This window comes from Apteryx mantelli, chromosome 26, assembly GCF_036417845.1.
Source record: "Apteryx mantelli isolate bAptMan1 chromosome 26, bAptMan1.hap1, whole genome shotgun sequence".
Lineage (NCBI taxonomy): Eukaryota > Metazoa > Chordata > Aves > Apterygiformes > Apterygidae > Apteryx > Apteryx mantelli.
The window spans coordinates 4,921,899-4,934,943 of record NC_090003.1 but is presented as its reverse complement, the minus strand read 5'-3'; the positions used below and the strand labels follow the sequence as shown (position 1 = coordinate 4,934,943).

Below are 13,045 nucleotides of genomic sequence, written 5' to 3'. Positions count from 1 at the left end.
ATCCAGCAGGTTCAGATATGTGCATGAAGCTTTGGCAATATTATGATTTGGTGCTAGCTAGTGCCTTGAAGCAAATAATGAGCAACATGCAGACTGCCTTTCTTAACAAGTGCAGCTCATTTGAGAAGGATGATTTAATGACCCAGCTCACAGCAGACAGTGGGATGTGGCCAAGCATCAGGAAGCCTGTTCTGTCTACCCACAGTCCCTGGTACTCTCACTGGTCTCCCACAGGTAGCAAGGCTGGAAGGCACCTCTACAACAGCCTTGTAGTCTGCCTTATGCACACCAGAGAGGGAAGGGAAAAAAAAGGGCATGTAAAGCTACAGTGCAGATTGCATGCAGAGAGGGGAAACCTAGATGAATTTCCTGCAAGCTTCAATTTCCTTTGGTTGTTATGTAGCAGCTTGTCCTTTCCACTAGAAGTTTCCTTTCCCTCAGCTGTATTAACCAAAATCACCCTTGAGTAGTGGTTTAACTTGCTGAGGGACATGCCTCACTAGTTTTGAAAGGCAATGCCTACTGCTTAGTTTAAGGTTTCTTCCTACAAGCATTCTCTGTCCAAGCAAGCACCAAATGACCAGCCCAGCCCCAGTTTACAGAACTCAACATTTCTTCCTGTAGTTTAAAAAAAATAAAATAAAAAAATTGTCCTAGTAGTGTCTTTTCCAACTGCAGAGTGAAGACAACAGAGGCGAGAACAAACTTTCAGCTCTTTATAAGCCAGCCTTCATGGTTACCAACACAAATAATGCAAGACGCCAGCCTTGTGTCTAATATGCAGTGGTACTCAAGCAGCAGACTATCCAGACTGGCTCAGTGGCATGGGGAGATGAGGGCCAAGTCTTCCACAAATCCAAGAGGTATTGTTTTCAAGAATGTCTGGACAAGCCCCTTCCCTCTCTCCCTGCCACATGCCTGAACAGCCCACAGTACTAGATTAAATAAAAGCCCAGAAGAGTGCAGAAGTCCCTTAAGGACACCCTTTCCAGAGAGTTCTAGAGGCTCATGTAGCCCCCAGAACCCAGAGAACTGCACCAACCAAGGTCTTATGAGATTGTGCTTAATGAGGGGCCTCAGTCCAAACTTGCATCTCACTCAGACTTTCAAAGTCCAGGTCACCTCCTCTTTTGAATGAAGTAAGTGCATCTTTTGGATGAAGAAAGATGTGTAAATCCTGGAATAAGGACAGAAGTCCTAAACTGCAGCCATTGGTGCAAGCCTTGTGGTAGGGACTCAGGCTGCAGCTGGACAAGGCAGCACTCTCCTAGCAAGTCACTATTTGTGAGATGCATCAAGAAGGTCTGTTCTCACCTTCCATTGCACATTGGATAAGCAAACTGCTCTTGTGATCCACCTTCCACAAGCACCCATTGCTCAGTTTAAATTGGCTTGTTGCTGGCATTTGTGCATTTTGGTCATGCTGATGTCATTTAAAGTTTCCACAGACTCCCCAGCTGTGGAATCAAGGAGATTTAGGTCTTGTCTGGGCCAGGGCTGAGGGTGCAGGAAGCCAACACAATCCAATTAGGGAATATGCAGCCCAGACTTCATTTATCTCTGCTCAGTTTATCCCCATGTCTGAAGAGCCAGGAGATTTAACTGGTCACCAATTCTGCAATGTTTGGAAGCAGCTGAACCATTAATCTATAGGTGTCTGTTTTGCTAAACATGAATAAAGCCAGGATTAGCAACCTGGCTCAGATTTGCCAGGTCAGACTGGAGGTGGCACAAAGCAGGGCAGCTCCCAAAAGGGTCTGAGCTGCTTTGTTCAGTGAAGCCCTCCAAATAGCATGGATGGGAAAAAGCAGCTACTGAGAAGATGAGGCAGATGCACCAGGGGCACTGCACTGGAAAGATGCACACACCAGGCTGATTCCTAATCTTCTTTACTCTGGGGCTTTGCAACAGTGGTTGCCAACACCAGTTTCACAAACAAAGGGAAAAAGTATTCCACAAACTAGCAAGTTGGGGAGAGAAAAATGGCTCCTACTCTGCAGTGGTCTGTTCTCTCCTTCTGTACTGAAAACGCAAACTAATACAGAAACAAAGAATGTTCACAGGCAGCTATGGGGCGAGCTCTGAACTTCCCTGCCACAGGGCGAAACACAATGCCTTAGCACATCATGAAACGGATCAGACAAGTACTGATGCTTTATAGTCATCACGAAAAGCCTGACATGGCTGCTGTAATTTCCCCTTCTCCACATATTTCCCATAGAAGGGTACTACTTCCACACAGATGGGCACCTACCTTCTTCTTTATGGTCATGGCACTGCGCAGGTGAATGGCAAGCTGACGGATATAGATGAAGGCATGCTGGTAAGAGATGTGTGTGTCCAAAGCATACAACTCTGTCAGTGTCCGCTGCATGAAGTTGATCATGGGCAGGACATTGGGGGATGTGAATCTGGAATTCTTCACAAACGCAATGTACATTTGCTGTGGGGAAAAGAGGACAAGATACACCCCATAAAACAGTTTGAACAAAACCAGTCTTTCACCAACCTTCCCCTCCCCAGGTATCCCAAAATTGTGAAAGGAGTGTTACTTTTGCAAGCCTTTTGAAGGTATAGGCAAAAATAACACAGCCTGCACCTTCTTCACAGAGACAGGGAAGAGAGTACTTTTGCACCTGTACTTTTTTTTTTTTTTTTTTTTTTTTAAATCACAGAGCTTGAAGATGCCCCTACCATTGCTTCTCCACAAGAAGAAAGGAAAGAACTGTGAGATGGCTTTGAGCCATACATGCTCGTAACTGGTCAGAGTTAACACAGTTCTTTTACGACAGTGGTACCTAAGCAAACTACTATATGATAATTTGGGAACTCCAGCCACTAGTGAAACATCAGAGCAGCTCAGCAGGACTGCTGGTGTGTCAGCACTTGAAGAAAGCCTTCAGTAATTTGGTGGATGAGTATTCACCTTGCAGTCAGATGAGCAAAGGCCTTTCCTGCTGAGACCTTGCCTACCTGCCTCCAGCAGGAATGGCAGTGAGAATATGAAGGATCTCACTCTTCAGCCTCACACAGTTTTTTCCCCTGTATTATTTTCTGGGTGTAGCCAGCACCACCTCCAGCACCTGCCCTGTCTTGTAGGCTACAGCTCACGCCCTAAGGCATTTGCATATAACTTGAGAAAGAAGAGCTGGAGAGTAAAGCAAGTACCAGCCTTACCTTGAGCAAAGGACTTAGGTACATCTCTTTCTTGTGGTGGCAGATCTTGTTCAGCACTAGGAAGGCCAATACTCTCACTGTTTCCTCACCTGTGCTCCACAGATGAATTGCTTGCTGGAGAGAAAAAGATGCAGATAAGTGAAGGGACAAAGAGTTTCTCCTCATAACAGAGGCCTTTGCTACAAAAATGCAAGGGAATAAGGTGGTGACAAGGATGGCTGATTATTGTCACAGAACCAATCACAAGAGAACCTCATACTCTAGCTGTGAGACCACCCAAAGGGTAAGGCCAGTGTTCTCATGACAAGTACAGAGGAAACTGTCCAAAACTGGCACCAAACACACGCATCTTCATTTACACGCCCAAATACAGATTTAAGCTTCTGACTACAGACACCAGCCTTTGCATGTGATTCAGTCTCCTAGGCTTTGCAAAGATTCCTCATCGACTCCTAGAAGGCAACACACTAAATAACCCATTTGGCCAGTACATCCGCCAATCCAAAGGAAGTCATCTGTATGTCTCCCACTAACTTCTGCAGGATACAAGCAACATCTAAGACACAACCAACTTAAGTTTAAGCAATTGCCCACCAGGAGTCACGCTCCAGTTCTGGCCATGAACACTGGTTTCTCTAATAGAGCTATTAAAGATGCACTTAACTCTGGACAGGGGAGACCAGGGTTTGTTTTCTGGATTTATCAATGTTTCTTGCCACTTAGCAAATCAGAACTAATTAGCTTATCTGCACTAATGAGCTCTAGAGGAAACCTGGAAGATTCTGGCTACACTGCAGGGCTGGACATACCTTCCCTACTGTAGCATTTAGCAGAGACCTCTAGATATGAGGCATAGGTCTCTCCCATTATTAGCATCAAAGGATTCCCAAATTCATTTAAATGTCATGTTGCTGCCCTTTAAATAAAGGTCACCATGTTGCCCTCTTCTGCTCCTCCATGCCTCCTTGCTTTGTTGTTCTTAAGCACTTAGCAGTTGTGACTAAATTGCCACAAAAACATTCCACCCCCAGCTCCTGAGGGTGAAACATTATCACAGATGTATACCCAGACTCAGCACACAGGCAGCAATTACTCCATCTGGGATGAGGAAACAGACAGCTTCCCCAGAACACCTCCACATCACTTTGCACAGGGATTAACAGCAACTATATGCGGAGCCACATGCCCACTCCACTCACCTTACTGTGAAAGAACCGCACAGTACCCAGAAGGCCTGAGAGGCATTGATCCTTTCTGGGACCAAAAGAAAAGCAAGGGAAGAGGAATCCAAGAGACTGGACTGTCATGCGATCTAGCCCAAATACCATGAGAGATTCATCTGAAGGGGTAGAGAAAATACCTCAGATCTAAATGACACGCCGCAGCTTGCCACCTTACCTTGAGAAGTACACGGCACTGCTTTGGAAAGGACAAATAGTAAGGTACTATGGAGTTGACGTGCTGAAGGACTGCTGCTCCAACAGAGGCTTCTGTTAAACAAGACAGGAGCTACAGGGAAAAGCATAACATGATACCAGTCAGTCTGTGGTCCCCATCACCTCCTCCTTTACCATTGTTTTAAGCAGCTGCACTTTGCTGTTCCCAAGTACCTATGCGGTTCCAAAGGACTGGAAGGGCACCCCTCCCCATGAGCAAGCCCAAACAAACCCCCAGCAGTATCAGGAATGGAGCAGGCCCATGGCAGGGTAAATAAATTCCCCCAGTAGTACATCTTTGCAAATACGAGCTCAGGCTACTGGACTTGTATGGCTACTGGCACCTGAGCTCATTGCACGAAAGCTGGCTTGGGTATACTGCAATAATTCAGTCTATTTGCATTTTGAGACACCTTACAGAAGGCACGATACCAACACCTTTGCCATCTCACTGCAAAGGGCCAAAGCACAATGAAGACACCCTCAGCTAACACAAGGCTGGGAAACAGGCCATCTGAATTATCTGATGATTTACATGATTTTACCAACATTTCTTTAATAGAAAGCTGGAATACCATGTGGGTATCAAGACGTTAACTTCAGCTCAAGGAACAGGTTAGACACAGACTGCTTGCTCTTGGTATTTTTGAGTTGTTCAGATCAGTTCACCTGGAGCCAAACCCAAGCAGAAGAGTTTGTAGTTTCTAATTTGAAGGCACAATGTTAAGTTCAAAGTCATTTCAATTTGAAAGAGATCCTGCCTGGTGAAATGCCTCCTCTTGCCTGAAATCTCAGTGGCTAGAAACAGAGGTAGTTTTTCTGCTTTTAGTTTTCCTCCTTGTTCTACTTCTTCACTGTGAGGATTCTGAATTGGGCATGTCTCCCTTGCAAAGTCCCTCACATACCAACAAGCAAGGGGAAGACATTGCTCAGAAACTACTACACCAGAAAAACACTGCAGTGAAGCCTGGGATCAAGGGCACTGAGAAGTAACCACAGGACCGGGGACTGCTTTAATGAGACTGAATTGTCTGCTTTTCCTTCTTGCTTTTTCCTAATGCAATCTTTAGTTCTGCTGCTGATGAGAGGCACCAAGACTTGAGGAAAAAACTATCCTGCTTTGCAGATCAAAATGCTGCTTTCTGCTAAGTCATTCTGCCAGCTCAAAGCTAAAGGACCTCAGCACTTACTTTCTCTCTCCCCATATCGCCTTCTGTCAGTTTCTGAAGGATGAGCAATTTATTTTATTTTTTTAATATTCCAAATTTTGGGGCACATAATGAAATGATCTCTCAGCTTCATTTCCAAAAAAATTTTTGGGGGGGTGGGGGGGAAGAAGGGGTAGGGAGGAAGAAATTTCCTGCAGAAATAAACCCTGTGCTGTCATTAAAACACAAGACACAAGCAACTTGGCACAGATGAGATGTCCTAAGGGGGTGGAACATAATCATACTGGGAGATGGCATATGCAAGGAGAGGAGGTTATCAGTGCAACCTCTTCTTAGTATTTACTGTAAGAAGGGGCAAGATTGTAATGCCAAAAGTTACATTAAAGAGGTGGAATGCAGAAGCACAGCACTTCAAACTACTTTAAACCCAATCATTTGGGCAGAGAGAAATTGAGACAGAAAACTGTCAGAACATTAACCCAGCCCTTCTTTACAGGCTACCTTTATCCAAACATCCTATGAAGCTCCAAATCTTTAGTTAGACCAAGTATTTCCAAAAGCTAACACAGATAGAGAAGCAAGCAAATTCTCAAGTTGCAGATGCCCAAGGCACAGAGACTCAATGAGATGCAATGGGAAGAAGCGACCTCAGCCAGTGAATCTTACCCTCCACTACAGAGGAAGCATAGAAACAAGACCTGAAGTTACCAGTTTTGTAATGGCCAGGAAGTCACCCTCAAACCAGAGTAACTGCTTCTTCAAAAAGAAGAGCGCCTGAGGCTACAAACATCATTACCTACTTTAACCGTCTTCTTGATGGTTGGGCTCTACTTTTAGTTGTGTTATTGGCAGATGCAAAAGCCCATCTGCCTTTTTCCAACATACCTTAAACAAAAGCCCAGTGATGCACAGACTGAAAGTGTAAACATGCTGAAGTTTCTTACTTGGATAGTGCAGCTCAGGTACACTTTTATGTCCAATCGCAGCTTGTTCCAAAGCGGGCTGGTGGAAGGGAGGACCATTCTGAAAATTAAAAAACAAAACAAAACAAATAAAAGACTTCAGCAGCACAAAGAACAGTGAATTCACCTCCTTGGTATGGCCAGTGAGTAAAAACAATTGCTAGCAAAACAAGAAGAAAATAAACCCAAACAAAAACCTCACACTCGACTTTGTTACGGATGAAAAGAAATCTCTCTTCTGTAAAGTAAGGGCTGAAACACAGCATTAAAAAATTCAATTCAAATGGAAGAACAGCCTCCCAACAGGGCACCCAGGCCTCTACAAGTGTCATAAAGAGAACTATGACAACCAGAAAGCCTGGTAGGGGTCTCTCTGAATCCCTCACAATTGATGTTATCTCATCTTCCGCTCAGGGGCCACTGCCTGAGAAGCGTGGCCTGACTTGTAGCAAGAAAGACTATTACTGGGATTACACCAGTTGGGAGACATTTGTTCAGTCTTTTCTGAACTTTTGACGCTGTATTCATGAAATAATAATTGCCCCAGGTCCTAGGACAGGCCAAAATTCAGACAATCCAGACTAGTCATGCCTGTGGAGTCAAAAAAGGTTGGCATTTGCACCCAGCACTCGAGTACCCTTTACAGCCAGTGCACGAGGAATTTGGATTTACTCCTCAGACTGGGCATCACCACCAAATGGGAACCCAGAGTTTAGTTCACCCTTCCTTTAATCTGCAACAGGGAAATTAGCAACAACTACCACAAAAATTACTCTGGAACTGAAAACACTTCTGAAAGAGATCCAGTTCTCGCTCTACCCACCACTGGGAAAACAGAAGAGATCAGACTAGGAAGAAGCAATAAAACTGTGTCCATCTGAAACTGCTAAGGGGATTCAGGTAAAAAGCTCATGGTCCAGGCACAGGTGCTAAGATGGCTCCAGCTTATTGGGAACTTAATGGCTTATTATATGAATCTGCACTCAGTCCCCAGCTACGGTATTGGTTCATCCAACAGGAGTTGAGACTGGGACTTAGATTTCCCAGCACCCTTTTCCAGCTGCTCCCAGGTGAGCCATGCTGATCTCCCCATTCAATTATGGATGCAGACCAACTCTGAGCCTCTTGGGGCACCAAACCACACAATAGCCAGAGACTTTCCAGGTCTTAAACAGCATCTGAGAGCTCAAAACTGCCATTCCTTCTCTCTAGTCAGATCAAATAACAGCATCAAGGAATGTGACACAAAGGTTTCAGATTAATGCTGCAGTTCTGGAAAAGGGGATAAATTATACTATTCTTTGCCCAGTTGTGTGCTCTTTTCCGTTCTAACCACGCTCTAACAGAGAGCAGGTCAAACCCAGATGATCCATCTTTCAGAATGCCAGAGTGCAATGTAGCTGCTAGAGCCCTGGATTGACTAAAGTCACATAGTTGTATGGGTGAAAGGGTTGGTCCCTTTTTCTGAAAAAAAGAAGTTGCAATGTTTTAACACTGCTCCTGAGTGCAAGCACATGTCATTGCAGACATCTCTGTTGAACCCATATTCCCTCGGCAAAAGGCTGGAGTCTGATGTTTAGAGAGGATGCACTTCCTGGGGAAGAAACAAAGAACCTGGCTAATGAGCCTGTGAATAAAATCATGGACAAAACTGGGAGGAGTGGCTGATATGCCAGAGGGTGGTGCTCCCATTCAGAGGGACCTCAGCAGGATGGAGAAGTGGGCAGACAGGAACCTTATGAAGTTCAACAAAGGGAAGTGCCAAGTCCTGCACCTAGGGATGAATAACCCCATGCACCAGTAGAGGCTGGGGGTCGACTGGCTAGAAAGCAGCTTTGGAGAGAAGGACCCAGTGGCCCTGGTGGACAGCAAGCTGGACATGAGCCAGCAACATGCCCTTGACACAAAGGTGGCCAACAGCATCCTGGGCTGCATTAGGAAGACTGTTGCCAGCAGGTTCGAGGGAGGTGATCCTTCCCCTCAACTCAGCACTGATGAGGCCACACCTGGAGTACTGTGTCCAGTTATACGCTCTGCAGTAGAAGAGAGATAAGGAGCTACTGGAGCAAGTCCAGCAAAGGGCTACAAAGATGATTAAGGGACTGGAGCACCTGTCATGTGAGGAAAGGCTGAGGCTGGAACTGCGTAGCTTGGAGAAGGCTTGGGAGGGATCTTATCAATGTGTGTAAATATCTGAAGGAAGGGTGCAAAGAAGACAGAGCCAGAATCTTTTCAGAGGTGCCCCATGACAGGACAAGAGACAATGGGCATGAACTGAAACACAGTAAGTTCTGTCTGAATCTAAAGAAAAACTTTACTGTGAGGATGACTGAGCACTGAAACAGGTTGCCCAGAAAGGCTGTGGAGATATTCAAAAGCTGTCTGGACACAGGCCTGGGCAATCTGCTCTAGGTGACCCTGCTTGAGGAGGGCAGTGGACTAGATGATCTCCAGAGGTCTCTTCCAACTCAACCATTCCATGACTCTGTGACTTTGCTAGCATTTAGGAAGAGCTGCCATTTTTTTTCCAGCTTTACAGACAGGTTTCAGGTCTGAAAAAGCTCAACCCATACTCTTTCACCTGCCATTCTCAGGTCCCCTCAGACTTACTTTAGTTTGCTCTTTGGGGCTTTCAGCATAAGAAGTTTCTGCAGGCAGCTGAAGAGGTCCCGGATGCAGAATGACACTAGGGCATTGAACACTGGTTCCAAAGAAAAAAAAAGAAAAAAAAAAAGAAAAAAGTTAGTAAAGCACTTGCAAGCTATTTTCCATTTATTCCTGTTTTCTCAGCTAATCTGAAAAGAGCTCCCCAAGGAGCTGAAGCCAGTAAATCCCACAGCAGAACTAGGGAGTTCCCAAAAGCTTCCAGAAAACATCAATTTATCTTATCCTACAATTCTTATCTGAATGAGAAGATCACAACTGACAGTTTTCTGGAAAAGGGGTCATCTCTTTGCTCTCTGAACAAAGAGCACCAGCCACAACAGAAGTCCAACCCATGACTAGAGCTCTATGCTATCATCACTTCCCCCCAAAAAGATATATATTTTTTTCTTTAAACAGTCACAGCAATGGACACGCAAGTTCTGTGTAGTGCCTTGCATTAAACAATGAGATTTTACAGAAAGCAAAAATGAAGGAGCCCTATGCTGGGCAAGGAAGAATTAAGGAGGACATGTGTTACTTAAGTGAAGCCTATAGAAGGGTAAGCCAACTCCTGCCAGTGCTTAGCCTTACTCTTTTCCAATAGCCCAACCTTCCCTACCAAATGACTTCCCTTCTTGCACAGAAGTATGGTGAAAAACTCACCTGCAGCATCGGTAACTTGGAATTTGCTGGGATCAGCCCCACCATCGTCGCCTTTGGTGGTTGCTACAGATGCTTTAAAGGCTTGAGTGATTTCATGGAAAAGTTTTGGTGTTAGTCGTCTCTGGGGAAAAAAGAAAAAGGACTGCTGTAGAGAAAAAGCAAGCAATATTCTAGAACTCTGAAGCACTTTACTGGGACAGGAGCATTGAAATATATTTTAACTTTGGTTGCAAAACAGCTCCATCCTTTAATGGGAAGGAAAATGCCAAAACAGCGTTAACAAATGCTAGTGGCTTTCACTTGCTCTAAAATGGATTTGTAAGGCTTATAATTGGTTGGGGGTTGAAAAGCAATGACTCAGCTGCAAGCAATTATCTGTTTTTACCTTACACTCTCCATCTTAGGAGCAGCAAGTTGTCCCATCACTGCTCTAATGTGACTTTAAAAAGCTCTTGGAGCTTTCAAAGGCACAGTGCTCAGCAAGGGGATGGGCAAATGAAAAATTAATCATTCTGACCTCTTCCAAGTCACTAAAATTTTTCTAACCTTTCCCTCAGATGGGGTGTGGATACTCCAATCATGTGGCCCAAACAAAAACTGCAGAGACAAGTCATGCTGAAGTAACAAAAGTTCTTTGAATATGACTTTTGTCACCATCTTCTCCGCATTTTTTTTTCTTAAGATGAATAAATCAAAAGTTGGTCTTTTAAAGGTCATGACACATTTTGAGCAGTATCTTAAGGGAGAACATGCAGGTGCCTTGTATCCCATCTCTCAGCTCACCTCTGCAGCTTTTTTCCATTTTTCAACCATTTTCAAGTTCACGGGGATGAAATCAACTTTCTTCTTTTTGACTGTGTCATGTTCTTCCTCATCTTCATCACTTGCTTCCTAGAGAAGTTGGTATCAAGACTGAGAAAAGGCTTGTACAGTTCTTTTTTGGCCCCATTTATTTTGCTCAGTAGCAACTGAAGGTACTTGCAGGTGGTGAGAAAGGCAGGCAGCAGTGAATTTTATTCAGGCTGTTCTCAACACTGCGTAAAGCAGTAACAAAAATAAGGGTCTTACAAATGCTAAAAAAAAAAAGCTACTTCAGTCCTGCAGCTTTGCTCCATAAATGCAATGAGCAATAGCTTAAGTATTAAGGAAAAAGCATATCACTTAAAGTAAAATGATTTCTAATTGGGAAAGGAAAACAAAGCCACAGGAAAAACACACTCCAACGCTTTGCTTTCACAGTCTTAAACATACTCCTCATACTCAGTTCAAATCCACAGCTGACTCCAGGGTTACAAGCCTGCACAGCTGCAGCTGATCTTCAGGAAGGCCCTTTCCTAGCCACCATAGACCCAAATACATTCAGTCCTCGCACAAGCTCAAACACTTAATGCATAAGTAATTAAAAGCATTTAATCCAGCATTTCAAAACAAGGCCTAGTACCTCCAGTGTATCAGGTGGTATGTGCAACCCCTCCTCCTCCTCGTCAGAGCTGTCTGAAGCATCAAAGTTCAGCAGAGTGCGATCATTTTCTTCTAAAAACTTATAAAATTCAGGATCTTTGTCCTTTAGCCGGGAGAGTTGATCTTTATGTTCAGATGCCTTTCCCTTCCTCCTGGTAGATAAGAATTAACATGTGTACATTCATCCCTCAAACATCTGATGTGCTAGGGGAAAGCAACTTCTGGGCACTAAATCACACCTGAGGCTGATCTGAATGCTGATGATTTCATTGGGGCTGGGGTCACAGTTCTGTAGCCATTTTAGCCTCTGTTTTAGAGGATGCCATGTACTATTTAAGTCATATCTAAGAAAGCTTGATAGCAAATTATCAGGTTCTATTGGGTAGATGCAGGTATCAACCAGGGGTCTTGAAAACATCTTGCAAAAAAAGAATAAAATAAAAAAAAATCACTCTACTTCTCAGAGTTACTCTTGCAGGCTTTTTATAAAGATAACTGAGAACTACACTATTGGAGGAATCTATCAATGAAAGCTTAGTAAAGTCTTATCTGGTAGTAAATAATCATATTTTTTTCTAGTAATGGTCAGCAATATCTAAAAGCTTTCATTATTCCCTATCTGCAAACACTCCAAAATCTTTAAGCAAGAGTAAACACACACAAACCGAGGAAACCCGACGCTCTCTATAAATATTTAAGCCACGCGTCAGAGTATCAGGAGCGGCTTACGGCTACAGCACGCTCTCTCCCCCGCGCCTACCGAGTGGGAAGAGGTAAGTGAGAGAGCGCGGTCCTGGCAGCGCCACCCTCCCCGAGCAGCCCCCGCGCACCCCACGGCCGCACTAGGGCCCTCAGCAGAGCCCTTCCAGGCGCCCCCGACCCAGCCCCTTCTTCCGACGGTGCCCCCGCAAACCCCGCGGCTCCGGGCACGGCACGGCAGGGCAGGGCACAGCCGGCGCTCGCCCGGGGCGGCGCAGGGCTTGGCGCCCCCTGCTCGGCGGCCGGCCGGGAGCGGAGCGGCCCCGCGCCCCTCCCTCCCTCCCTCCCTCTCGCCGCCGCCATCGGGCTCCGCCTCGAGGCCGGCGCTGAGGAACTCGCCCGAGCTCGGGGCCGCGGGGGGAGAGCTCAGGGGGAGCCGCGGCCCCCCGCCCCGCCGGCGCCCCCGCCCCGGGCCGCGCCCGCCGCTCACCTCCTGCCGGCGGCGGCCATGCTGCGCCCCTCGCTCCACCGCGGCCGGCACTTCCGCTCCCACAACGCCCCGCGCCGCGCGGCTGCCGGGGGGCGGGGCCGGGCCGGGGATGACCCTGCCTGACCCGCCCCGCCCCTCCCCGCCTGACCCGCCCCGGCCCGGCCCTGACCTCTGACCCCTGACCCCTGACCCCCAGCCCAGAGCCCGCCGGGACGGGCTGGGCCCGCAGGCCCGGGGGCAGCAGGCCCCGGCCCCGGCCGCCCCCGCCGAGCCCCAGCGGCCGCCGTTAACCGCCTCCCGCCGCTCCCGCCCGCCCGGCCTGGCGCGGGGCGGACGCTGCGC

The 13,045-nt window shown here is 46.4% G+C and overlaps 1 protein-coding gene across 2 annotated transcripts in view; it reads right to left on the bottom strand.

Moving 5' to 3' along the window:
* Positions 1-12,748, bottom strand: part of NOC2L (NOC2 like nucleolar associated transcriptional repressor) — a 60,314-nt gene extending 47,566 nt beyond the window's left edge. The window contains exons 1-9 of one of the 2 annotated variants that reach the window (XM_067311208.1): positions 12,704-12,748; positions 11,495-11,666; positions 10,837-10,944; positions 10,054-10,174; positions 9,355-9,445; positions 6,727-6,805; positions 4,576-4,686; positions 3,178-3,291; positions 2,255-2,443 (exon numbers count right to left, since the gene is read on the bottom strand). In XM_067311208.1, coding sequence (XP_067167309.1) covers positions 2,255-2,443; positions 3,178-3,291; positions 4,576-4,686; positions 6,727-6,805; positions 9,355-9,445; positions 10,054-10,174; positions 10,837-10,944; positions 11,495-11,666; positions 12,704-12,723 — 1,005 coding nt within the window. In that variant the 5' untranslated portion in view covers positions 12,724-12,748. Of the gene's footprint in view, positions 1-2,254; positions 2,444-3,177; positions 3,292-4,575; positions 4,687-6,726; positions 6,806-9,354; positions 9,446-10,053; positions 10,175-10,836; positions 10,945-11,494; positions 11,667-11,753; positions 11,933-12,703 lie in introns of those variants that run through there. The other variant, XM_013959629.2, reaches the window with a different exon arrangement.
* Positions 12,749-13,045: the final 297 nt, after the last annotated feature.